Genomic DNA, 23,959 nt, shown 5'->3' with positions numbered 1-23,959 from the left:
CACATAAAGATAAGTGTCGCATCGATATCTCTTGTAACAGCGTGAATAGCAAACACGGTTGCTTCAATAATACTTCGTTGGTCTCTGAATTGAATCCTTCAACAACGCCCCCACTTTCTCAAAATGGTTCATGTCGAAGAAGCGTTGCAAATTCCCCGGGACTTTGAGGGTAAGTCTGTTGTTTTTAGCAACAAAGTATCATTCACTAAGACAGCCTCTTAGGTTTCGGCGAAGAAGGTTTAGATCCAAAATGGCCAAATGGGGCTCGTATCGCGGTTTCCTTCGTTCTCAACTATGAGTAAGTCTTTTATCTCTTTCTAATTCGCTAATACTATGCTTCCATTACTAACACTGAGTCCAGGGAAGGTGGAGAGAGAAGCACTTTGGACGGAGACCCTTTCTCAGAACCGTATTTGTGGGAGAAAGGCGCATCCGGTGGCTACAAAGAAGGTGCCAGGTACTTGAATGCTGAGCAGGATTTTGAGTACGGGAGTCGCTCAGCCTCTTGGCGCCTTATCCGTCTCTTCAAAGAGTTTGGTTGGAGCTTCACTACTTATGCTGTAGCGTACGCGCTCAAACGCAACCCCACCTTTGCAAAAGCGCTTGTCCGAGACGGGCACGAAATCGCTTGCCACGGACTCAGATGGCTGGACATCTGGAACTACTCACTTGAAGAGGACAAGGAGTACATCAAGCAGAACATTCTGATGCTGAAGGAAGTTTCGGGCGAGATGCCCGTTGGCGCTTACTTTGGCCGCGGCACACCCAATACGCCTTCGCTGTTCCCAGAGGTATGGAAGAGTCTCGGGGGAGAGTTTCTCTGGTCTTCAGAATGCTACAACGATGACGTTCCTTACTGGCTCGACTTGCCATGGGAAAAAGAGCTGCCAGAGGAGAAGCGCGAAGGCATGCTTCTCATCCCGTACAACTACGATTGCAACGATGGAAAATTCCACATGTCGCCCGGCTTTGGCAGCTCTGTTGCGGAGACGTATGAGCAGTATCTGAAGAACACATTTGATTGCTTGTATAGGGAGGGCGGCAAACTCATGAATATTCCCTTGCACACACGCATCATCGGCAAACCAGGTAGATCAGAGGCTTTGAGGAAGTTCATGAAGTATGTTGCGGAAAAGGAAGGAGTTTGGGTCACCACGAGACGGGACATTGCCAAACACATGAGAGCCGAGTTTCCATACAAGCCGAATAGGGAGTGGATGAAGGGTGTATGATTTATACTCCATGTATTGAGTCAATGCCAAGTAGTTTATATTCAAGTGTTCAAGGTTTCCCCAAGTGTGTATCATCGATCAAATAAGAGAGAAAATGCGACATTGCCACGCGTTTTCATGATGTGCATTCATCTTTTGATTTCCATAAGCCGAACTAATCCTGCTTTTTTGAAGTTATGTACCAAGGGAGGAAACAAACACACCAAGCTGGCAGTTATGGACTTATGTCGAAGTCGAAGACAAAGCCGATCAGAACGGCGAGAAGTTAACAATCATTATGTGATCAATTGTCGACTCAGCAGCGATTGTTGTTGAGATCCCAAGAACCACGTCAATCAGACAGAGAGCTCCCTGCCGAGACGCCCAAATGCCGAAAACGGCCAGTTGACGCCAGTATGGTCGGAGCCTCCGATCGGAGGTTACTGGTTAAACAGTCGGATGTTGTCCGAACAGGCCCTAGCCCTACTCGGATTAGCCCCGACGAGCCAACATCATCCAGGCGACATCGGCAAATCTGAGTAAATCGGAACTCCGTCCCTATCATCCGAGTGACGTTTTCGGGGTCTCCAGCGCAGCAAATCTTGGTGTCAGACGGCGGGCATGATGTCCGAAACTCAATACTCGGTATCATCGCCCCTGGTCACGCCTGTGAATCCCCGGAAGAGGGGCAGGACCGCGTGTACGAGATGCAAAAGTCGTAAGCAAAAGGTACCTTGAGTCATTCAATGTTGCTTATTAGAGTGCTCTCCTCTAACTTCAGCTAAAGTGTGACGACCAATTGCCCATTTGCTCCAATTGCCGTAAATCAGGAGCACAGTGTGATAAGGCAGATGTCGCGGATGAAGCTCCATCAATTGCGTAAGTAGTTGATCGTTCAAGGTCAATCAACTTCGCCGGTTCCTATTCGATGCGTGTGGACTGAAAACTGATACAGGTACACACGGGCTCTAGAAGAGCGAGTAGCCTTCTTGGAGAGCAAGCTAGCTCAAGTCCCTACCCCAGAAGCAACTACAACTCCGAGGGAAACTGCAAGCAACTACTCGGTTCCGTCGGGTCGAGACAAAAATGCCCTCAGTGACGTAGTAGCACACGTCTCACTGGGCAACTTCGAGGCGCCGGCCTACGTTGGACCCTCATCAGGGCTCTCTTTGGCTTTAAACCTTGGCGAGATGGTTCAGGCAACTGTCTGGAATAAGATGCTGCCAGACATCCAGGATGGCTACACGGGCAACCAAGCTAATTGTATCAATCCCAGTCCGAGATGCATCACAGTGGAAGATCTCCTGGCTCATAGTGCCAAGGAGCCTCCGAGTGATGAGCAGGGTTCTCAGATGCTTAAGGCGTACACCTCTCAACTGCACTCCAAGTACCCCTTTCTTGAGCCTGAAGAATTGTGGAAGTTGCATAGCGAGAGACTTGTCCTGGCTGCCAAACCAACACAGACTCTTACAAGGGTTGAACGCTTTGGTATCTTCAAGCTGTATCTGGTGTACGCCATGGGAGCAACTTTAGTGCAACTAACTCAAAGGGGGCCGGTGTTATCTCCAGAGGTATGATTTTGACACCATTTTCAAGTATGATTGAGATCACTGACATCATTCCTCAAGGCTCTCTACATTACCGCTTTGCAGCACATATCAGCGGCCAGGGAGTCAAGGACAGTCCAAAACATCGAGGCAATGACGTTGCTAGTCATGTTCCACCTTCGGTCAACATCCAGCCATGGCCTATGGTACATGATTGGCCTAGCAATGAGAACATCAATCGACCTAGGCTTGCACCGCGCGGCACACGAACAGAATCTCGCCGGCCCTATTGTCCAAAGGAGACGCAGGCTCTTCTGGTCTGTCTATTCTCTCGAGAGAACCATAGCAGTATCTCTTGGTCGGCCTCTGAGCATTGCGGATAACCAGATTGACGTTGAGCTCCCGAATGCCATCATCAACGGAAGTCCATCTGCCTCAATCATCGTGGGGAATGATATAACACTAGCACTTGTTCTTTTCAAGCTTCGCAGGATCGAGTCTAAGATTCATCACTCGGTATATCGCACGGACAAGACCTTGGACGCGCTCCGGCCAAAACTAGACCGGCTGCATCAGCGACTCAAATTCTGGCGGGACTCTTTAACGGACTGGATTCCGGCAGGTCACCCAGATTTGAACTATGCACTGCTGCTCTACAACCGTGCGCTTCGTCTTTTGATTCAGCCATTTTTGCCTATCTTACCGGCAACGGACCCGTTCTACGGACTGTGCATGCGAGCCGCAGGTGATATATGCCAAGCACACAAGAGATTACATCAGACGCTAGACTACGGCCACAGCTTCATCGCAGTCCAGACAGTGTTCGTTGCGGGAGTCACACTCTTGTATGGACTCTGGACACAGGGCAACGCACTTTGGTCGGTGGCTCTTTCGAACGATATTAGAGCTTGCTCCCTGGTGCTCTTCGTCATGGGCGAGAGGGCCCCCTGGGTTCGCAAGTACCGAGACGCATTTGAGGTGCTTGTCAATGCAGCAATGGAAAAGCTCCAAGATAATGAAGCTGGTCTTGCTGAGATGGCCTCTGCGCAAATGAGAGCTGGAAAGGCACCGTGTGTTGCAGAGAGTCTTGGAGGTCAGAATCATGATATCAGGGGGAATGAGACCGGAACACATCCGGCCGACAGTACCTCTGATCAGTTCTTGATGTCTGAAGATGGTGGGATAGCGGTTGGAGAGTTTGAGGGCGCCTGGCCGATGGTGGCAGAGCTTGCTAATTGGATCGACCAGGACACGGAAGGTGGAAGTCCTGTTTGGATGCCGAATTTTGAGCTGTTACAGAGTCTTTCAGGCACTTGGAACGAGTAGTCTGTTTAATTCGCATCGTTCCGTTAGTGATACGTTTCAATACGGGGTTCAATGAAAGAAGCATCACTCTAATTTCGTTTGAAAAAATGGAATCAAAGCGACATAAACTAAAAACACGTAGTGACTTCGCGACACGCTACTTCAAACTGCATACTTCTCGCTGACGGACTCAGCACCGGCGCTCTTCCCCATGGTCTGCTTGACTTCAGTACCCTCACCAGAGTAAAAGACTCCACGAATAGTATCGACACTCTCCCCCGGGAAGAACCCTTCTGATGGCGCCATGCTCTCGAAGCTCGTGCTTGCCTGTGGCTCCAACTCCCGCGGGTAAACCGGAATGGGCCAGATAAGACAGGCCACGTAGTAAACCAACGAGCCCATAGTGAGAGAAAGTAGAAATCCAAGTTTGTACATGTTCTTGCTTGCCTGATTGACGGAATCGGGGTCCAGATTCCCAGCAATGCCGTGTACAGTGAACGCCACCCCGGCAACCCATGCGGCGACCGCGCGCAGATTCCACCCTTTGTAGTATGTGTACGGAGCGCCTTCTGCTTTCGTGTATAGACTTGAGACATGGAGATTGCCTCGACGGATAATCCAGTAGTCTACAATCATGATCTGTAAGTTCGTTAGTATGACAAGCACTTGTCGGAGAGATCAAGGTTACGTGTACTTACACCACAGGTTGGCATCAGGAACACAGTGTATGACCCCAGGAAAGTGAGGAAGGAACTCGCGCTGGCGATGATCTTCCACGGCACGCACAGTGGTGCAAGCAAGGCACATATCACCTGACCCCTAACGATGTTGATATACCTTGGCCAAAGCCCGCTGGTGTCAGCACCGACAGGCAGGGAGTTTGAGCCAGCATTGGTTGCGATAATGGCGAGAATCATGCCCTAGTAGAACGTTCAGTGATACGGTGGGCACTCTGAGCCACATGAAACTTACCGCAGAGGCGAAGAACATCCCAGCACGCGCTGCAGGACCCCAGTATTCGGTCAAAATAGCGTTGTAGAGGTCCCACACGTTCCAATAGCTCTTGCCAAGAACACCAGCAGCCGCGCTGGTTGTAGCACAACTTAAGAACATGACGAGCACCTTACTGACTAGAATACCGATGGCTTGTGACCAGGTTGCCTGTGCTGGACGCGTAGCATAACGAGCAACATCAGGCTGGTTAACAAGGATTGGGCAAAGCGCCGCCATGACGCTGTTGATAGCTTGGATCATTGGCCACACAAGCGCCGCTCCACTAAGAGACTTTGCGCCGAAGTTGAAACCACCCAAACTCCCTCTATTTGCATGTACTGCCCAACCCAGGACGCCGACCAGTCCCGCAGTTGTCGCTACCGACTTCACCACAAACAAGTGTCGAAGGATAGTCGGATGGATGAACATCACTGGGAACTGGATAATCCAGAAGATGAAGAATGCCAACAGGTTCTTGGATGTAATCCCAGCGCTCACCGGTAGACGGTTGGGAATGTCGTTCCATCCGGAGCCGAATATTGCTCTGAGGGCCACTGAAGTGAGCATGCCTCCGTAGAACGACTGAGTTGCAAAGTAGATGACGGCAACCGAGGCGCGGACGACGATGAAGAGTTTAGCACCACTAACACCAGCAGCAGCTCGAACATACACGGGGAATCCGACGTGATAGCGAGTCGCACCGCGGGAGTTGAGAATAACCACGACGCTGAGAATGGCGGAGCCAATCACAGCTGCAATCATGCCATGCCACCATTGCTGCGCGTTCTGTTGTCAGAGACTATTGCTTGTTTACTCTTAACGGGAATGACAGCCAACATACCAGCCCGATTGAGATGAGGGTGGCCCCGAGATTGTAAGAGCCGGGAGAAAATGTCTGAGTCAAGTAGTACGTAAAGAAGTGTAAAGCTGTCCAGCTTCGGTGCTCTTCGGGGCCAAGTCAGTTGATTATTCACTGGGTCTCAAAGCTTTTCGAATTGTAACTAACCTGGAGGAGTAGGCAATAAGTCTTCGTTGAAGTAAGCCGTTCCCTCTTCGGGATGATCTTTGGTCTGAATGAAGTGTTTGAGCTCTTGGCGGGACGAGCAGGCTCGTTTGAGCCTCGTCATGAAGGTCATTTTTTATTAAAAAAAAAGATGCAAGACAGCGAAGCAATTCAGATTTTGCTTCTTTTGATATTCAAATTGCTCAAATAACATACATCGCAACATACATCGCGAAGTTTGCAATTGTTTTGCCATGAGTATTTAACAAATTGAGGTCGTATTGCCTTATCATGAATGATCCTTCTTGCTTGTGCCGCTATCCCATCTCTACCTGAACCTCTTCGATAAGAACCAGCTTTGCTATCAAGCTGGTGCCAATTACCAGCCAGACGAGCGACTACTCTTCGATAACATGGTCTCCAGATGAGCGAATTATGCGGGATAAATAGTGTCGGACATCCGCCGAGAATGATAAGCGAGGGACATTGGCACGCAGCCGACGGCATCGGATCCTCCGACTAGCAAAGACTTTTGTGGAGTCCATCGCTTCAAAACTTGCCGAAATCCCTTGCTGGCCTGGCCCAGCCATGACGCACCCATTTTTTCAACAGTCACCGTTGAATTCGCCCCCCTTCAACTTTTCAACCCAATTTTTTCGCTGCCGAACCCGGAGCCGAGATGAGACCGATTGACCAATCTTTGACGGCGGTGATCCGAGTCTTGGCTCCTCCGGACGCTGGTATCCGCTCTCAACGTCGGATTGCCTCACGAAAAGTTTTCATGCGCTGGTTCATTTACTCATAGTTTCAGCCTCGAGTCATTTTGAACTTTCCTAGTCATTTGGCCATAACCTACCTTGATATCATTTCTATCGAATCCCACTCACTTTGTTTCAAGTGATCGACTGGTCAGAGTTGCAGCATGAGGGGCGACCAGGAAACAATCAAGGCCGAAAAGGCTCTTCACGACCAGACGAACATATTACCTCTGAGGAAACTCCTAGTCGTCTTTGCAACTCTTGCAGTCACTTTGTTAGTCTCATTCATCGACCAAAATGGCATCAGTATCACCTTGCCGACGATTGCTGCGGACCTCAACGCGGAGGATACGATATCATGGGCGGGTACGTCATCGCTCATCGCCAACACGACATTTCAGATGCTCTACGGGCGCTTTTCAGATATTTTCGGCCGAAAAGCTGTCTTTTTGATTGCCATCGGCCTTTTGTCTATCGCAGACTTGCTCTGTGGGCTTTCTCAAAATGCGACAATGTTTTACATCTTCCGTGGTATTGCGGGCATCGGCGGAGGCGGTATCACAAACCTAGCAATGATTATTGTCTCTGATGTTGTTACTCTTGAACAACGAGGAAAATACCAAGGAATCTTGGGCTCAATGGTTGGGCTAGGAAATGTTCTGGGACCTTTTCTTGCTGCCGCTTTTGTAGAGAGGGCAACATGGAGAGCGTTCTTTTGGATGCTCTCACCCCTCGGTGTTATTGTTGGTGTTATCTCATACTTCTTCCTGCCATCGAAGCCACCAGATGAAGATTTCATGAAAAGTGTCAAGAAGATCGACTATGCAGGCTCATTCACCTCGTCGGCCGGCGTCATCTTATTGCTTATCCCGATTTCTGGAGGTGAGCTATTCACGAACTTGGTTTTGTCCGTTGATCGAGCAATTACTTACTTACTCCCATTAGGTGGCGCATATTTCCCATGGAACTCAGCGATGGTGATCAGTATGTTGACAATTGGGGCACTTGCTCTTGTGTCTTTTGTCATTGTGGAATGGAAATTTGCCAAGCTTCCGATGATGCCAGGTAATTTCTGTCGACGAGGAACAGTCCCGAGTACTGGCTAATAAACACAGTCCCCATTTTCAAGAACAAAGTTGTGGTTGTCCTCCTGGCACAATCGTTTCTGTTTGGGGCAGCGTACCAGGGATATCTCTACTACATCCCTCTGTATTTACAGAACGCACATCAGTTCTCTGTCATTCATTCGGCGGGTATCTACGTCTCCCTCGTCGTTTGTCAGTCTGTGTTCTCGATCATCTCGGGTCAGTACATATCTCGAACCAAGCGTTACGGAGAAGTTATTTGGGCAGGCTTTGGCCTCTGGACACTGTGAGTCGACGACATCCCCAATCTCAACTACCACGATTGCAACCGTCTAACAAATGATACAGAGGAGCAGGTCTCACTCTCATTTTTGACCGGAACACCAAGCCTGGAATCATCGTCATTCCTCTGCTTATCATTGGCATTGGTGTCGGCTTCATTTTCCAGCCGACCTTGGTGGCCCTCCAGGCGCATTCCATAAAGTCTCGCCGGGCAGTCATCACTTCGAATCGCAACTTCTTCCGATGTGCTGGCGGGGCCTGCGGACTAGCAGTTTCCGCGGCAGTTCTTCAGGCAACACTGCGAGCAAACTTGCCTGCGGGCTTCAAGGACCTTGCCAGCAGTACTTATTCAATACCGCAACTGAACGAGCAAGATATGTCTGCAGTGCTAGACGCATACATGGCGGCGAGTCGGGCCGTCTTTATTCTTCAAATACCTTTGATCGGACTCTGCTTGGTGGGCTGTCTGTTGATCAAAGACAGAGGCCTACATCCGATTGACGAGCCGAAACCAGACGATACATCCAGCGAGAGTCGGGATGAAGAAATGGGACACTCGAGTCAGAAGAACTCACACGATGGCAACCACGACAGTGATGGGCAAGTGCTGGCGAATGGCACTAGTGCACCGCAGGATCAAGTTGGGAGGAAGTGAGACTACAAGACTGAGGGGGAAATATGAAGTCGAGATGAGATGTAGACTTATAGATCATGACTAATGTGAAAATGATAGACTAGTACTTAATAGACGGAGGATCGGAGGTGAACATCGAAATATGCGTCGGTTATCAAAACTTTCCACTGATTGGACGCCTCTGAACGACGCAAGGTGGTTGTGGGGAAGCTGAATCATTTGAGGTACTACTAAGTATTCGCCTTCAAAACGGCGCCGATGTTTTACTTCTCGAAGTAGTAGTCACCACATGAATCCGCATGTACACATATTGAGATCATGACATATGTATACATGACACGCATAGGTCCAGCTTCGGCGGAACATCAAGCCCGGTCGGGCCGGGCGGGAAGCGGGAAGAGAACTGCTTGACCGGCAATAAACCAGTCTCCACCCGGATGCACCGCAACACACACGGCCTCGGCATGAACACCGACGTGACTCTTCACAAAAGGTCCTTGACGTCTTGGCATGAGATGACCTTGAAGGAGATGTTTGCTGAGAGAGAGGTTATGTCTAGTGCGTAACCTGACGAAATCGGGCTGCTACGAATACTCCCATCTGTCTGGGTCCCTTTGCAATCTAAAAGCTCCCCAATAAATTCATGGTACAGTGATGTGACTTTGGCATCTTTTTGAGACATCTCCATGAACGTCTGGACTGTTCCGCTGGATCCAGGGCCTCAGCTAGCTTCTTTCGAGTCATGGTAAGCCCACATCACGATTTCGGTTCGTAAAAGAAACTAACATGCTTGGCGCAAGCCAGGGCGCACAGTTCCAGGTGTGGATAAGAAGCGAGCACGAGGTACGAGAACAGGAAATGCGTGGCTGGAATTTCCGAGCAAGACAGCTCGTGTCTGACAAAGAGCGGTAACAACACCGTGCTGTGCCGCGGCCCGTATGGTGGGTGGAGATCGTGGATTTCCCCATGCATTCTCCACGAGTCCTCCACGTATTGACCTTTTGTGCAAGGTTCCGTGGGGGTGCTGGTAGAGTGGGGGACGAACCACCAACGCCAGGCGTGGAGTGCGTACCCGATGACCCCAAACTTGGAGGTGGATCGTGTTGTTACACATGTGCCGCTTCATGGCGGAGATTCACGATGCGGGGAGCATTGTTAAGAATGGGATGAATGATCGTATGTGATTTACCTCTGCTCGATTTGTATCAGGTTCTATCACGACCAGCTTCTAGTTCACTCAGAACTATCTTTGAAACGCCGTTGAACCATTCCCATTCTCTCATACATCATGGCCAAGATTGCGTCCGTGCGGTATTACCGCGTAAAGCCTCGTTGGTTGATGGTGAAAATCACTGACGAAAATGGCGAGTATGGTTGGGGCGAGGCAACGCTCGAGGGCCACGACCTGGCTGTCGAGGGATGTCTTGAGGAGATGATTCCTAGGATTGTAGGTCTAGAAGCAGGGTAATGTCCTCTATTCACATTATTCGGAATCTGTCTAATTCCCAAGCAGCAACATTGAGCATGTTTGGCAACTCTTTTGGCGACATGGCTTCTACCGCGGGGGCCCCGTCTTCATGTCAGCAATGTCAGGCATTGACATTGCGTTGTGGGATCTGAAGGGTCGGTGCAATATCATAGAGATCTGACATGGCCGAGAAAACGACTAACTGATCATGGTAATAGGCCGTAATCTGAAAGTCCCAATTTGTGAGCTGCTGGGCGGCCAGGTTCGCAACAAGGTGCAAGTGTACTGCTGGATCGGCGGCGACAGACCATCAGACGTTGAGGCAGCAGCGTAAGCATATATTCAGGCATGAACCGGGACGTAATGATACTGACTATGACTGCAGGAAGAAGCGCATTGCCCAAGGTCTGACATGCGTGAAGATGAACGCGACAGAGGACATGAACTGGGTTGACTCTCCCAGAGTCCTGAAAGACACAGTAGAGCGTCTGAAACAGGTCAAGGCTCTTGGTCTCGACGCTGGTCTCGATTTCCATGGCCGCCTGCACAAAGCCATGGCAAAGCAGCTCGCCAGAGCTCTGGAGCCATATGAGCCCCTATTCATCGAGGAACCCATACTTTGCGAGCATCCAGAAGCCATCAAGCAGCTCTCAAATCAAACGACGATTCCCATCGCTTTTGGTGAACGTCTTTACACCAGATGGGATATCAAACGCTTCCTTGAGGATGCCAGCGTCGACATACTTCAACCGGACATTGCCCACGCTGGAGGTATATCCGAAACGAAGCGCATCGCTAGTATGGCCGAAGCCTACGATGTAGCGATTGCCCCGCACTGCCCCCTTGGCCCCGTCGCATTTGCGGCAAGTGTGCAAGTCGCCTTGTCAGCACCAAACTTTTCCATTCTCGAGATGAGTTTGGGAATGCATTACAACACTGAAGCAGGAGACATTGATCTCTTGACCTATCTAAAGAACCCCGCCGTCTTCGACATCGAGGGTGGTTATGTCAAGGCGCCAACTGGCTATGGTTTGGGTATTGATATTGATGAGGAGATGGTCATCAAGATTTCAAAAGAGACAGAGCCGTGGCAGTGCAAGGTATTCCATGGTCCCGACGGCAGCATTAGGGAATGGTGAGGATACGGCTTGTCGAGTCATATTGTGGCAAAAGTGTAGCAGTACGAATTCTTCATTACCTTAGTTGCAAGTCGCCCACTGCATCACTCAATTCAATAAGACACAAGCGCAATGTCCATGGGAAACTTCTTTGAGATCACGTACAAGATCACAATGGATGGCTCCAATTATGTCATGCTCTTCTGACACGAGTCTAATCAGTGTGTGCTAGCTGCCCCGAGTCAATGTGTTTGGGCCCCAAAGGAAATGGTCTTCTCCAGGTTGACTTACGACCACATCACTGTTTCCATCAACAGAGGATTGAACAACACCCGCTACCCCCACGCCACATCACGCCATAATTTCTCAGACAAGCTCTTTGTATCGGTGCCTCCACGCTGATCTGAGATCGGAACATTAGTTGGACTCGTGGCTAAGCGGGGAAAGCAAGTGCCGTTAATTGCACAACACACCAGGCCTTGGGGTTCACTCTTCAGCTTACTTGGGATTATCCCATGGGCAGTATTTTAGTCTGCAGATCACATTGATCCCATTCTAGGTCAGATGGTCTTAGGTATTCTCACATCTCTACTTGACCAAGTACATACACGCAGTATCATCGGCCCATCCAGCCCCCATCTACGGTAAGCAGCTCTCCCGAAACGTACAAACTCCCCGCCCCCGCAAGAAACACCGTGGCACCCTTGAAATCATCCGGGGTGCCCCATCTCCCCGCGGGGATCCTGGCCAGAATACTTGTCGCCCTTTCCGGGTTGTTGATCAGCGCCTCATTCATGTCCGTTGCAACATATCCAGGCGCAATGGCGTTGACATTGACACCCTGGCTTGCCCACTCGTTGCTCAGCGCCTTGGTCAGCTGCGCTATCCCGCCCTTAGCCGCTGCATACGCGGGCACCGTGATGCCACCTTGGAAACTGACGAGCGACGCTACGTTGACAATGCTACCGCGGTGGCCGTTTACCGCGTTCGGGTTGCGTGTGAGCATGGAAGCGCCGAAGTCTCGGCAGAGGGTCCAGACTGTCTTGAGGTTGACTTGCAGGACCTCGTCCCAGTCGCCCATGGGGAACTTGTGCGCGGGATGCCTGCGTTGAATGCCGGCACAGGTGACTAAAATGCTGACGTCGTAGCCATCGGCTAAGATGCGCTTAGACAAGTTCTCTACTTCTTCCTGATTCGAGAGGTCTGCTGTGTAGATGATGGCTTGCCTACCCAATGCCTCTACTTGTGATTTCGTTTCATTGTTGCTTTCGTCTCTCTTTCCTTCTGTTAATATCAAGCTAAGTACGATTGGAAGTGGCATTATTTTCTTACTTGGATGAGGATGATGTCTGAACCCGCCTCCGCAAGGGACACTGCCATGGCTTGGCCAATGCCCCTTGTACCTCCCGTCACTACGGCGGTGCGGCCTTCCAAAGAGAAGAGCTTTTCCAGGATAGTAGGCATTGTGGTGATTGTCTTGACAGATTTCACCGAAAAACTTGCGATTTTTTTACCTCCTGATAATCCTTCATATCCTTATTCAAGTCACCACCGTGATGGAATATATGGTGATCTCAAACCTCCCCCATCTACTTACGACATGGTGTTGGCAAGTAGACCCCCACGTCGGAGCCCAGCTTTACCCGCATTATTTCCCGCCAGCTAGATCCGATTGTCGGCTCGAAACGGGTTTCTGCATGGAGCCAAACTCAGGTGATTTGCGTCCCGTCTCGTATGACGGGGTTCAATCATAGGTACCTGGGGGGAAAGCTGACTTGAGATGTCGAGCCCTGAGGGAAGTGAGGGGAGCAACCATCAAAGACGCATCAGACCATTTCCGATCAAGTGCACAACCTCTTCGCGGATTCGTGGTCTCGCGTCCGACCCGCTCCCCGCATGAATTACGGGATGGATGGGGGTCAGCCCCGCAGAGCCGGACCCGCAGAGCCGCTCGGGCGTCGGGCTAGACCCCGACCAGACACGCCAGAGTAAATAGGTTCTTGTCGTGGGGGTCAGCTCGTTTCCCCTTCCGGTGATAGTCTGGTCTTGTTGGCACGTCGTCAGAGTTTAGACGGGTTTAGCTCGGGGCACGTAGCACGGGGTTTGATGCGGGGTTTGAAGAGGCGATATTCATTGGGTGATGGATGACACAGCTTGCCATGGTGATCTATTGACGACACGTCAATAGAGTGGAAAGACTTGGGCGAGGTGAACCATCGTGAGTTGAAGTGACAATCGCGGTCATGCGACTCTCCTAGGAGCTTGGGGAAACGCGGGGAAAGATAGCTTGGACGACTTCCTTCAGCTGGCAACCTGCTAGAGGCAGAAAGGCCCATCACAAATCAACAGAAACTGCCTGCTTGTACCTAGAGTCGAAAAACCCCTGTTTAGTTCTGCTCTCTGTTTTTCAACAGAACTTTGTTGAAGGTCAATAAGTTTTCCTCATCTTGAGGCCATTGAGGTTGACTGGGAACCTGGATGATGAAGAGCTTCTTCAACTGTCCCGAGATCTCGAAGTCTATCTCAAAACATAGTGTTTAACAGCAATTGGTAGATGCTGCAATAGTGTGATTATTCGATATGCAATTTTGTTGGTTTTTTTTTGCCCCTTAATTAGAGGCACGGAGGCGCAGAGTCAAAGCCTTTGACAAGTTTCGATGTTGACAAATTCGAGAAGTCGAAGGTCAGAGCCGGCCAACGATGCAGGGATGGTGATTTGTGCAGCTCAAAAGTGCTGATAGCCGGGCGACACCAAAGATCCACCAGGTGGACTTCTAAACACGTTGTCCAAAGGTATCATGAGCTGCAAAGCTTCAAGCAAAAAGCATCGCACGTTGACCCCTCGTCTTTACAGCGATGGAGACTGCACCTAAATTCATGATTACAGGCTGCACTGTGGCTGACAGCGATGAGCTGACCAGAAACAACATCCCCGCCTTCTGGGCAGATCCGCACTGGCATCTCGCCTGGCGCCATCGAACCCTCGATTACCACATCACCGAGGTAGCAAAGCGCACGCCACGAAATCTCATTAGCGACCGGGACACGAAGCGACATCAAAAGGCCGTGGATCCTGCTACCGGGCGAATAGTGGGATGCCCCGTCCATAGATAATCTCTAGGACAGGGATTAAAATATTGAGTGCAAATGCTATTGACTAGTCAATGCTTTAGACATCAGTGCATGGCCTACAATCTTGGCGTTAGTTACGAAACTCGGACGCCAGAGGCGTCAGGTTCGTTGCTGTTCTAGGCAATGTCTTCTGGTAAAAGTTCTTTGATTGAACAATACGCTAGGATTCCCTTGGAAGTTGAAACCTGTCCCAAAACCCACAATGTTACATGCGTCTACTTTTGCAACGCCTTCTCAGCCTCAATCAACTCTGAAAATCCATCGATCTGTTTTGTTAAGCTCTCTCCCTCGAGCAATGTGCAAGGCTTTCTTGGAAGGCCTCCATAGTTGTAGTACTCCTGCAATGCCGCCTTGACAGAGACAAATCCTCCTTGAATAGCAGTCCAGTCACCACGGGCCACAACCGCTTGCAATTCCCTCGCTTCTACCAACTTGCCCTCATCCCAAAGCTTCATCAGCTTCACGCAAGCAAGAGGCGCAATGTTTCCGGTTCCACCAATGATGCCGTGGCCACCGACAACGAGCGTCTGCAGCGTGAAGTCGACGCTGCCGCCGAATGTCCGGAACGGGGTTGTGTTGCTGTCGCCCTTTTTGGGGACCGTGGCAGCGGCTATCCGAGCCAGCTTGCCAGTGTTACCACAGGTCAGCTTCACGCCGACAATATTGGGGTGACTTGAGAGGTTGATGATGGTATCTGAGTTGAGATCGAGGCCACTGCAGGCACCGGGGTAGTTGTAGATGAGAAGAGGGACCGGACTTGCGTCTGCGACCTCGCGAAAGTGTTGTAGGATGAGATCGGTGGTCAAAAGGCCGCCATAGTAAGCGGGCGGGAGGACGAGTGCATAGTCGCCCCCTGATGCGCCGGCCTCCTCGCAGAGTTGAATGGTTTCTCTTGTCGACTGTGCGCCGCAGCCGACAATCAAAGCAAGTTCGGTCTTTCCTGCCGAATCGAGCGCGGCTCGTGTGGTGCGGTTGATGAGTTGTCTCTCATCGTGGTCGAGGTGCACTGCTTCGCCGTTGGAGCCGTGAGTGACGAGGCCGGCGACGCCGGCGTTGGCGAGACGGACGGCGTGTGAATGTGTGGTCTCAACGTCTACTGAGTCGTCGGAACGGAAGAATGCTACTGTCGGGACGTAGAGTCCGGGCGTCAAAGCCGGCCTTGCTCCGTGATGTGTGCCGTTCCCGTTGTGACTGGCGGATCCGCCGTTTGCTGAGGGAGACATTGTGGACTGATTCTGCTGGTTTGTGGCACGAGAGAGGGGTTTGTGGGAGCAGATCTAGCAGCAGCGGTGGGTTGTGAGGAGAGTTTTGGTAGAATAGGTTAACCGCGAACAAAGCTTTTGTAACAAAGAATCGATCCGAACTCGGAATGCAAGGGAGTCAGACAGACCAGCGCAACATGGATGATCATGGGATCAACTGTCGCCCCCTTCCCTTGTGTCGGTGTAAGTCAAGCACGAAAATAGGTAACATGAGCCGTAGGAACGACCCATGTAACCACGTAATCCAAACCCCCACGCCGGCACCTCTTCCAAGACGAGTCCAAGAGTAGACTATTTCGTGGTCCGAGGCCATCGAAAAGCCTCCCTACCCCCCACAGAACGGAGGAAACGAAAGAGTCGGAGACTAAACCCGAGGGGGGGTTTCTGGTACCAAACAATTACGGTTTTCCCACCCACCAACCCCATCAAACTCCACTGTATCTTCTCCACAGTGGTTTGCCCAAGCAGATCATGTATCTGGACTGCTCCAACCTCCGGGCCGGAATCAGCGTGTTGATCAGTCGAGATGGTAACATCCGCGGTGGAAACCGGCGTGGTTTTTCTATCCTTACGCACGCGACTCGCTGAATTTGTCGCTGGCTGGAGACTATTGTTTGTGTGACGCAGAAAAAAACCAGCAGATGCCAGAGACTTTCCTCTTCCCCGTGGGGGTTGTTGTTTCTCGTTTTGCACGCGACCATGCGAGGTACGAGGCCAAAAGAAGAACAAACCCATCTCACCTTTTTTGCGCTTCCGCTAACCCTTACCCGGACTGGCGTATGTCCGGTCAGATTTCATCTCACTATCAGAAAATGGATCGACGCTGAACCGGCTATGGTCGGTAATCCAACCCACGTTAGTTCTCTCAACCTTTTTCTGTGATCGCTTGTGCTCCCGATCAACCCCCAGGCGGAGTAGGGCCGCTCTCTCAGCTTGCATGCGCCATCAGGTGAGACACTCAAGGCATCTTTCCGCGGGGATGGGTTGTCATTCCCGACTTCTCGGGCGAGCCTCCCACACTGGTAACGGAAAAACGAGCCCGGTATTGCCACTTGGTCCAATCGGGGAATAGGTCATGATTATTAGCGGGATGCCTGCTGAATTGGATGAACACCCTCAGGTTCTCTTCCTGACTCATTTGGGAGCCATGCTGCACTTCCGTATCCCACACATGCCCTTATGGGGACTCGGAGCACAAGGCGTGAACGAAGGGTTCGCTTGGAGCCGAGCCAGACCCAGAACCAAAAGTGCCTGACGTCCCCCGGGACAGCAGATCTCCAAGAGTCCAGAACGTCTCGAGAATCCGACAGTCACGGCAATTCCTGGCGGCCAATCACCCACCACCTCCGAGCTCGCCCGCCGTAGAACAGATGACCAATAAAATTACGTAACTGAGGCAAGACTTCGGACTTCTTCACCAGAACTTATAAGTGGCTTTTTCGTACGTTGGAGTATGTGGACCACCTGGTTCGCATCACGAGCTTGAATCCTTTTTTTTCCGGTGGGTTGTTCATTTTTTTTCCTTTCAGCATCGGCGCTTCGCTTGGTCGGTTAGACAACATCACTCTGCTTGATATTATGCCCTCGTTTGCCTGAGCGTGATGGGCGATGAAAGGGAAATCGCAGACATCACACTTCAACTGTTGGCCAAAGCAGGAGAAATCAAGCAAAAAGAACAGAGTACGATGCCTTCGACAACACTGGCATCGAGAGTCCGGACGGGAGCAGCAGCAAGCGCGGGTCAGGCCAGCTCGAAGACCACAACAGCGGATGGCGGGGTAGCGCATCGCCAGGGATCATACGAGCAAAGAGGACGACACAAAACCACCAAAGACGCAACTCCAGGGCTGGCCCAACATGCCGGAGATCAAGGGCTACCACCACAGATCACGCCTACCACAGAGACCATGAGAATTCTCGGTCCTCTTCCAGTGCGGAGGGCGTGGAGGGCCAGACCAGGCCGGGCATCACCAGACATCTCACAGACGCCCGTGTTAGAAGCAGTCATGCTTCATGAGCGAGGCGACTTGCAAAACTCTGAAGAGCAATGCTCCAAATGCCGAAAGGGGGACGGGATCTCAGCAGAGTGCGTCAAAATGCCGGGCATCTACAACGGCGCGTGCAGCAATTGTCTGCTAGCACGGACATCGAACCGGCCAGGATCGTCAGGGAGGCCGATACGGAGCTATTCCGCCGAACGGCGGTCCATCTCCGCGACAATATCACCTTCCATACCAAAGGAGGATCTGATTGCTGTGTGGAACCTCATTGCAGGTGTGATTGCAACACAACCCCAAGAATGCTTCACGGAAGACGGGTCAGAACCACCGGGGAAGAAAATTGAAGATGCTGCTCAATTAGTGGCTAGGTCGGCAGATGAATGGGGCCATACGATCAAGGAAGAAGAATCAGATCCGGGGAAGACACCCAAAACGCCCTCAGAAAGAAGCAGACTCGTCAGGCAAGCAACGAGAATCCGGGAGACGGCGTTGCAGATTGCGAATTGCGCAAGGATTTGGGGCGAAAAGTTGGAGAGAAAGACGTCTTCATCACAACTACGGAGGTGAGAGGGAGTTGCGGTTAAACAGTACGCAACCACAAAATCACAATCTACCTAGGTAATCAAAAGCGACGTCTCAAGGCTTGCTAGGAACACGGTCAAATTTAACATGATTCAAAGTCTTGCAGAGTGAAACATTTTCTCTACGTGCCTCAGCCTGGCCCGTTTTTCTTCTTGCATAATGAACATACATCTTCACAGAGTATCCGTAGAGACGATGCAACACGCGTTGATCCCGTCAATTGCACCGATGATATCATCCCCCAAAGAACAAACAAATGGCTGAGCCCCCCTGAACACCCCACGGACCCGAGACGAAGGTCGACCGAGATTCAGCACACTGAGGCCTCCAATCACGAAAAGAAGGTTCAGTACCGGCTTCCCCGCGTCGGATCAGGAAGATGGCCGAGAAATGAGGGGGAAAGATGGGGTGATGGGGCCACGTCGGACACCTCTCCGAACCCCTGGTCACAAGCACCGGATGCAACGCCCGGCAACCCCCATCAAACCCCCAAGAAGCCTCTCTCGCTCGTTCCCCCACGATACACGCACACGACACAACGTTTGCTGACTAGACTGTCACAGACGCCGCGAAGGATCAATGTCTGGGGTAGGTTACCCTGGTGGCTTCTCCGCCTCCGCACCGAGCATCGGGGCTGAAGTCAGCTGCCGGCCGGTATTCGCAACAGGAATCTGACGGATTAGTGTACAAATACTAGGCCGAGTGAGGGGGTCATGCCAGAGCTGCATACTACAGAGTACACACCTCAACGACAATTGAAGTCCCTGCGCCACCACTGAGCACTCGCTGGGAAGAGGTCCAACCGACGCCGTGATTTCGACAATGACTTCAGACGGCCAGCAGATCGAGGTCCTCCTCTACGGACTAGGGGCGTGGGTTGCTCACCCTGAAGACCTGGCCGTATGAGAAACTGACATGATCTGTCCAGCATCGGGTCATTCTACGCCTTTATTCTCAGCAGAGTACCGCGGGTCAGATTAACGGTTGTTGCAAGGTCAAATTACAATGCAGTGAAGGAGAATGGAATCGCTATTGCAAGCGAAAACCACGGAGAGCACAACGTACGCCCTTACAAAGGTATGCACATGAAATCCGGGGTAGCCGCTGGGCAGCAACACCGTGACCTTATCCCTGTCACTCCAAGCGTCCATAGCTAACGCATCCAAGTTGTAAGGAATGCCGCAGAGGCAGAAGCGAAATTCGACTACATTGTCTGCGCCCACAAAGCCATCACGCAGGATGCAGTGCCCGCGGAAATTGCCCCGGCAGTAGATGCGAAGAAATCCACGATCGTCATTATTCAGAATGGTGTCGGTAACGAAGTGCCGTTCCGCAATGCGTTCCCCCACACAACAATCATTTCATGCGTGGTAAGTCGCGGGGGGGGTCTCCAAGAACCTGGTATAAACTCGTGCTAATGAGACAGACCTGGACCGGAGCCGCCCAGCCGCAGCTTGGGCACATCAAACACACAAAGTCCGAGGACATGCAAATAGGATTGTATCCGAATCCTGCCGATCAGGCAGTGGAGAAGAAGCGGCTGAACGAATTTGCGTCTGTATTGACGGAGGGCAAGACCGTCTTCCAGGTGGTGCCCAACATCCAAGTACAACGCTGGGAAAAGGTTGTTTGGAATGCCGCTTGGAACTCGCTCACGACATTAACGCTGCTCGACACGCACTCATGGCTTAGCTCCTCACCAGAAGCTACCCCAATGACCCAGCGATTAATGAGAGAAGTCATCGATGTCGCTAAGGCATGCGAGGTGCCCATCGATTACGACCTGGTCGACAAGCTGGTCAACAAGATCCTGGCCATGCACCCCATCGGTAGCAGCATGCAAAACGACTTCAAAGCTGGTCGGCCGATGGAAGTGGACATTATCCTCGGTTATCCCTACCGAAAGGGCAAGGAACTAGGCATAGCTACCCCAACGCTGGACACCATCTATGTTATTTTGACGGGCACAAACCTTCGTCTTCTCAGGGAGTCCGGGCACTAGATAGTTTACCCATCTGAAAAGAGCATAGCAAAGCTGAACACGTCCACAGTCCCGGGTCAGTTGACACCATGTCATCCTTATTTGGTGCCAAAGTTAATCCTCAGCCTCTGCGTGGGGGCATCGAGCTATCAGTCCTCTCTCACGCCTCCAACTTGCAAGACACCGCCGAGGTCTGTCCAGACAAGGCCGCACTAGGTCATAATGGTGCAGTTATGTACGGTTTAATGCACGGCTAGTCAAGTAGCCCGGCCCTTCACCGCACGCGGACTTCTTTCCATCCCTAATATCCCGTCCCCACCTCCCGAAGGTGGGCAACGTGTGGTTCGTGAGGGGAATTAGTGCCATTTTCGTCTGGTCTCTGCACGCGTTGCCAGCCATGCGTGCCATGTCAAACCTACAAACTTGCTTAGCGCGCGCTGCTGGACTGAGGGGAACGCGTAGGACCCCATGGGGATCCTCTCACACCCGCCTATCTGAAGCAATTGTTGGATGAGATGGTATGGATTAGATGCACCTCGTACGGTCAATGGTTGCTCATGACGAAATTGGCTCGAGCTTTTCGCCGAACATCTGAGCGGCCTACGACGCGGCCGGCGATACGACGATAAACAGGGTCTAAGTATAAGATGGTTGGAGATCGCCGCCCATCTTGGCTACCTGGATGTTTGGACTATCAAGGGAGAAGCCGGTTTTCTCTTCTTGAAATCCTGTCTTTGTTCTTATTCGTCAGCCATTCATCGAGAAAAGAGCTTGTTGCCAACAAACATCATGGACACCGCATCAAAGACTGGAGACGGTGTGTCTCAGCTTGAACATCGCAACACCGAAGATGTCGAGCAGCTCAAGCACCAGGGCCAGAACATCGCCAAAGGTGCCGACCGCGCGGCGAACCTTATCGGCGATCAGCAAATCGAGGTCACAGAGGAAGAAGTATGTCGACCTAACTCTGAAATTCCAGTCTTGTCAAATTACACCGTAGCTGACCCAATCACCGTTAGAACAAACGCATCCGCCGAAAGACCGATAAGCGAGTCCTCTCGATCCTCGTCTGGGTCTATTTCCTCCAGATCCTCGATAAGTCCGTCCTCGGATACGGCGCCATCCATGGCCTCAGAACAGACTGCAACTTGACCGGAAATGAATACTCCATGGTTAGCTCCATCGCTGCCATCGCCCAGCTCGCATGGCAGCCCTTTTCTTCGTGGCTCATCGTCAAGGTGCCGCACCGCATCTTGATGCCCGTCTTGGTCCTGGGCTGGGGTATCGCGCAGGTGTGCATGGCTGCATGCCACAACTACGGAGGCCTCTTGGCGACTCGCTTCCTGCTGGGCTTGTTTGAGGCTGGCTGCCTTCCCCTTTTCTCCGTCATCACATCGCAGTGGTACCGTCGCGCTGAGCAGCCAATGCGCGTGGCATGCTGGTACGGCACCAACGGCCTGGCGACCATGTTCGCCGCTTCTGTCTCGTACGGCTTGGGTCAGATCAACGGGTCCATCCACTCGTGGCAGATTCTCTTCATCTTTGTCGGTCTGATTACCGTCCTCACTGCCCCCGTCGTCTGGTACTTCCTCGATAGCGATATCCCATCTGCCCGATTCCTCACCGAGCACGAGAAGCTGCAGGCGATCGAGCGCCTTCGCGCCAACCAAACCGGTACGGGAGGAAACGAGTTCAAGTGGAGCCAAGTATGGGAAGCTCTTTATGAGCCCAAGAGTTGGTTGTTCGTTGGTATGGCCGTGTGTCTCAATGTTACCGCCGCTGTGACGAACACCTTCGGCCCCATTGTTATTTCTGGTTTCGGCTTCGACAGCATGAAGAGCTCCCTGCTCAACATCCCCTTCGGCTTCGTTCAGCTCATCGTTATCTTCCCGGCTTCCTACCTCGCCCACCGGTTCCGCATCAAGTCGGCCTTCCTCGCTGCGATTCTTGCCCCTGTCCTCACTGGCGCGATTATGCTCTATGTTCTTCCTAGAAGCAGCATTCCCCCTCTCTTGGCCGCATACTACATGCTCGCCTTCCTCTTCGGCGGCAACCCCCTTATCGTTTCTTGGATGATTTCCAACATTGCGGGCACCACCAAGAAGTCCGTCATCATGTCCCTGTACAATGCCGGATCCTCGGCCGGTAACATCATCGGCCCCCTTCTCTTCGACTCCAAGGACGCGCCCGAGTACAAGCCTGGCCTCACCAAGGTTATGGGCATCACCTGCGCCTTGCTCGCCGTCATCGGCCTGCAAGTTATCAACCTCTTCATCTCCAACAAGATGCAAGAGCGCAAGAGAGTGGCCAATGGCAAGCCGAGAAAGATCAAGGATCTCAGTATGGAGCACCACTACGTCAGCGCACAGAATGATGAGACCGGTGCCCAGTTAGGAGACAACGCATTCTTGGACTTGACTGACCGCCAGAATGACGAGTTTGTGTACGTCTACTAAGACGAGAAATTGTAGCGATAGTGCTTTGAGCGTTTCAGGATACCTCGTATTTGATATTTGACGAATCCTTGCGTCAGGATGATTATATCTCCAACTTTGAGCTTTTCGAGTTTACGATCATCGAAGTTTGAGATAATTCATAAACTCAGAGATCGGAAAGCTTCCCGTGTAGTTACCAGTCTCAATCCAATCTCTCTGCGACACCAGTAACATGCCAAACTCCCCCTCTACCCACGATCCACAGCTCATTCTCGCCAAATGCCATGTTCACAGCCAGATTGCTTCCTCCACCCACACGTACGGTGCCAAGAGCTAGTCCAGAGACGGGGTCAATGACATCCACTCCATCACCAGCTTGCGTGATTGTAGCCTTAGGTCCAAGGATATCCATGAATCTTTCGTCATAGGCTATGAAGTTCGTGGTATTGAGGAAGGCATTCCTGGTTGTTTAGTTGAGCCTTATCAAGGTGACGATCAAAGACATGTCACGTACCTCTTTTCTAGCTCTGGATCGGTGGCATGTCCTTTGTAAAGAGCATCCATGGCGGAGCGGTTGAATGACCCTGGAAGAACAGCCACAGAAGGGTCTCCATATGATACGTAGGCCCATCTTGCGGGTGTATCGTTAAAAGCCGCAGGAAGATCAGTAAAGTATGCGACAATGGCGAGTGGCAAGACTGCCAGACTCCATGCGACCGAAGATCTCATCATTGCAACTCTTGGCTTTCTTAATCCCTCAGAATAAGGTTTCGGGGCAGTCATGGCTGAAGTTTTATAACTCAGACCCTTCCATCTCGACAACTGCAAAGAATTTTTGATGCCCTCAACTAGAGAAGCCGGTTCAGTCCCGACACCGGACTACTCCGCGTCCTTGATAATATCGATCGAACTCTTACACAACAAAGGCTTGACTGGTGGACTGCTCCGTACCCCCACTTACATAGCTGCTTTGTTGGAGGTGGATTACTCCGCTTCCTCATGATGAAGTCCAATAGCAACAACTTGAACGGCAACCGTGTTGCCCTTAGGAACTACTTTCCCGGATTCTTCAAGCGGGGAAGTCATATGTGACAAATAAGCTGCGTTCCGATTCATAGAGTAAGGTAAGGGCAACTAGATGGAAGCCATTCATGGTACGGATA

The 23,959-nt window shown here is 51.5% G+C and overlaps 11 protein-coding genes across 11 annotated transcripts; 7 read left to right on the top strand and 4 right to left on the bottom strand.

Annotated features, from left to right (window-relative positions):
• Nucleotides 1–123: 123 nt before the first annotated feature.
• BDP81DRAFT_330120 (putative chitin deacetylase) lies at nucleotides 124–1,232 on the top strand (the record flags this gene model as incomplete). Its single annotated transcript, XM_060585374.1, has 3 exons — nucleotides 124–169; nucleotides 223–298; nucleotides 362–1,232. 3 exons carry the CDS (start codon nucleotides 124–126, stop codon nucleotides 1,230–1,232), a joined length of 993 nt encoding a protein of 330 aa, XP_060440346.1.
• A 558-nt stretch (nucleotides 1,233–1,790) lies between these two features.
• BDP81DRAFT_437480 (fungal-specific transcription factor domain-containing protein) lies at nucleotides 1,791–4,162 on the top strand. Its single transcript, XM_060591228.1, has 4 exons — nucleotides 1,791–1,940; nucleotides 1,999–2,090; nucleotides 2,167–2,782; nucleotides 2,840–4,162. Exons 1-4 carry the CDS (start codon nucleotides 1,833–1,835, stop codon nucleotides 4,082–4,084), a joined length of 2,061 nt encoding a protein of 686 aa, XP_060440345.1. The 5' UTR covers nucleotides 1,791–1,832; the 3' UTR covers nucleotides 4,085–4,162.
• Nucleotides 4,163–4,225: 63 nt separating this feature from the next.
• Nucleotides 4,226–6,192, bottom strand: BDP81DRAFT_453546 (putative uracil transporter; the record flags this gene model as incomplete). The annotated part of the gene is made up of 5 exons (XM_060592844.1): nucleotides 4,226–4,702; nucleotides 4,762–4,983; nucleotides 5,036–5,833; nucleotides 5,898–6,001; nucleotides 6,063–6,192. 5 exons carry the CDS (start codon nucleotides 6,190–6,192, stop codon nucleotides 4,226–4,228), a joined length of 1,731 nt encoding a protein of 576 aa, XP_060440344.1.
• Nucleotides 6,193–6,616: 424 nt separating this feature from the next.
• BDP81DRAFT_437478 (major facilitator superfamily domain-containing protein) lies at nucleotides 6,617–9,023 on the top strand. Its single transcript, XM_060591227.1, has 4 exons — nucleotides 6,617–7,699; nucleotides 7,763–7,882; nucleotides 7,933–8,188; nucleotides 8,251–9,023. Exons 1-4 carry the CDS (start codon nucleotides 6,982–6,984, stop codon nucleotides 8,837–8,839), a joined length of 1,683 nt encoding a protein of 560 aa, XP_060440343.1. The 5' UTR covers nucleotides 6,617–6,981; the 3' UTR covers nucleotides 8,840–9,023.
• A 717-nt stretch (nucleotides 9,024–9,740) lies between these two features.
• BDP81DRAFT_357277 (galactonate dehydratase) lies at nucleotides 9,741–11,773 on the top strand. The gene is made up of 4 exons (XM_060586330.1): nucleotides 9,741–10,282; nucleotides 10,332–10,441; nucleotides 10,505–10,616; nucleotides 10,672–11,773. Exons 1-4 carry the CDS (start codon nucleotides 10,107–10,109, stop codon nucleotides 11,423–11,425), a joined length of 1,152 nt encoding a protein of 383 aa, XP_060440342.1. The 5' UTR covers nucleotides 9,741–10,106; the 3' UTR covers nucleotides 11,426–11,773.
• Nucleotides 11,774–11,891: 118 nt separating this feature from the next.
• BDP81DRAFT_437473 (2-deoxy-D-gluconate 3-dehydrogenase) lies at nucleotides 11,892–13,222 on the bottom strand. Its single transcript, XM_060591226.1, has 2 exons — nucleotides 12,737–13,222; nucleotides 11,892–12,680 (listed from the first exon to the last, which is right to left on the bottom strand). Exons 1-2 carry the CDS (start codon nucleotides 12,866–12,868, stop codon nucleotides 12,021–12,023), a joined length of 792 nt encoding a protein of 263 aa, XP_060440341.1. The 5' UTR covers nucleotides 12,869–13,222; the 3' UTR covers nucleotides 11,892–12,020.
• Nucleotides 13,223–14,631: 1,409 nt separating this feature from the next.
• BDP81DRAFT_108385 (dihydrodipicolinate synthetase) lies at nucleotides 14,632–15,924 on the bottom strand. Its single transcript, XM_060581444.1, has one exon. It carries the CDS (start codon nucleotides 15,757–15,759, stop codon nucleotides 14,752–14,754), a length of 1,008 nt encoding a protein of 335 aa, XP_060440340.1. The 5' UTR covers nucleotides 15,760–15,924; the 3' UTR covers nucleotides 14,632–14,751.
• Nucleotides 15,925–17,741: 1,817 nt separating this feature from the next.
• Nucleotides 17,742–18,029, top strand: BDP81DRAFT_267883 (uncharacterized protein; the record flags this gene model as incomplete). The annotated part of the gene is made up of 1 exon (XM_060582905.1): nucleotides 17,742–18,029. A coding segment is annotated over one exon (288 nt), but the record flags the coding sequence as incomplete, so codon positions are not given.
• Nucleotides 18,030–19,202: 1,173 nt separating this feature from the next.
• On the top strand, nucleotides 19,203–20,382 carry BDP81DRAFT_398441 (2-dehydropantoate 2-reductase; the record flags this gene model as incomplete). The annotated part of the gene is made up of 4 exons (XM_060588460.1): nucleotides 19,203–19,252; nucleotides 19,309–19,457; nucleotides 19,548–19,750; nucleotides 19,807–20,382. 4 exons carry the CDS (start codon nucleotides 19,203–19,205, stop codon nucleotides 20,380–20,382), a joined length of 978 nt encoding a protein of 325 aa, XP_060440338.1.
• Nucleotides 20,383–21,150: 768 nt separating this feature from the next.
• BDP81DRAFT_453540 (major facilitator superfamily domain-containing protein) lies at nucleotides 21,151–22,817 on the top strand (the record flags this gene model as incomplete). The annotated part of the gene is made up of 2 exons (XM_060592843.1): nucleotides 21,151–21,312; nucleotides 21,381–22,817. 2 exons carry the CDS (start codon nucleotides 21,151–21,153, stop codon nucleotides 22,815–22,817), a joined length of 1,599 nt encoding a protein of 532 aa, XP_060440337.1.
• Nucleotides 22,818–22,998: 181 nt separating this feature from the next.
• Nucleotides 22,999–23,525, bottom strand: BDP81DRAFT_398439 (uncharacterized protein; the record flags this gene model as incomplete). The annotated part of the gene is made up of 2 exons (XM_060588459.1): nucleotides 22,999–23,257; nucleotides 23,311–23,525. The coding sequence occupies 2 exons, from the start codon at nucleotides 23,523–23,525 to the stop codon at nucleotides 22,999–23,001; spliced, it is 474 nt and encodes a 157-aa protein (XP_060440336.1).
• Nucleotides 23,526–23,959: the final 434 nt, after the last annotated feature.

The sequence above is a fragment of the Colletotrichum phormii genome, assembly GCF_030913505.1.
Source record: "Colletotrichum phormii strain CBS 102054 chromosome Unknown BDP81scaffold_24, whole genome shotgun sequence".
Taxonomy (NCBI): domain Eukaryota; kingdom Fungi; phylum Ascomycota; class Sordariomycetes; order Glomerellales; family Glomerellaceae; genus Colletotrichum; species Colletotrichum phormii.
Note: the sequence above shows the minus strand (reverse complement) of the source record. Positions and strands in the feature narration are given on the sequence as shown.

Coding starts and splice junctions, on each gene's coding strand:
- BDP81DRAFT_108385 (XM_060581444.1), bottom strand. CDS start 15,759: ATGTCTCCCTCAGCAAACGGCGGATCCGCCAGTCACAACGGGAACGGC.
- BDP81DRAFT_437480 (XM_060591228.1), top strand. CDS start 1,833: ATGATGTCCGAAACTCAATACTCGGTATCATCGCCCCTGGTCACGCCT. Junction 1,941..1,998: donor GCAAAAGTCGTAAGCAAAAG/GTACCTTGAGTC, acceptor CTTCAGCTAAAG/TGTGACGACCAATTGCCCAT. Junction 2,783..2,839: donor GGCCGGTGTTATCTCCAGAG/GTATGATTTTGA, acceptor TCATTCCTCAAG/GCTCTCTACATTACCGCTTT.
- BDP81DRAFT_357277 (XM_060586330.1), top strand. CDS start 10,107: ATGGCCAAGATTGCGTCCGTGCGGTATTACCGCGTAAAGCCTCGTTGG. Junction 10,283..10,331: donor ATTGTAGGTCTAGAAGCAGG/GTAATGTCCTCT, acceptor ATTCCCAAGCAG/CAACATTGAGCATGTTTGGC. Junction 10,617..10,671: donor TCAGACGTTGAGGCAGCAGC/GTAAGCATATAT, acceptor CTATGACTGCAG/GAAGAAGCGCATTGCCCAAG.
- BDP81DRAFT_437478 (XM_060591227.1), top strand. CDS start 6,982: ATGAGGGGCGACCAGGAAACAATCAAGGCCGAAAAGGCTCTTCACGAC. Junction 7,883..7,932: donor CAAGCTTCCGATGATGCCAG/GTAATTTCTGTC, acceptor TAATAAACACAG/TCCCCATTTTCAAGAACAAA. Junction 8,189..8,250: donor GGCTTTGGCCTCTGGACACT/GTGAGTCGACGA, acceptor CAAATGATACAG/AGGAGCAGGTCTCACTCTCA.
- BDP81DRAFT_437473 (XM_060591226.1), bottom strand. CDS start 12,868: ATGCCTACTATCCTGGAAAAGCTCTTCTCTTTGGAAGGCCGCACCGCC. Junction 12,681..12,736: donor CAGACATCATCCTCATCCAA/GTAAGAAAATAA, acceptor ACAGAAGGAAAG/AGAGACGAAAGCAACAATGA.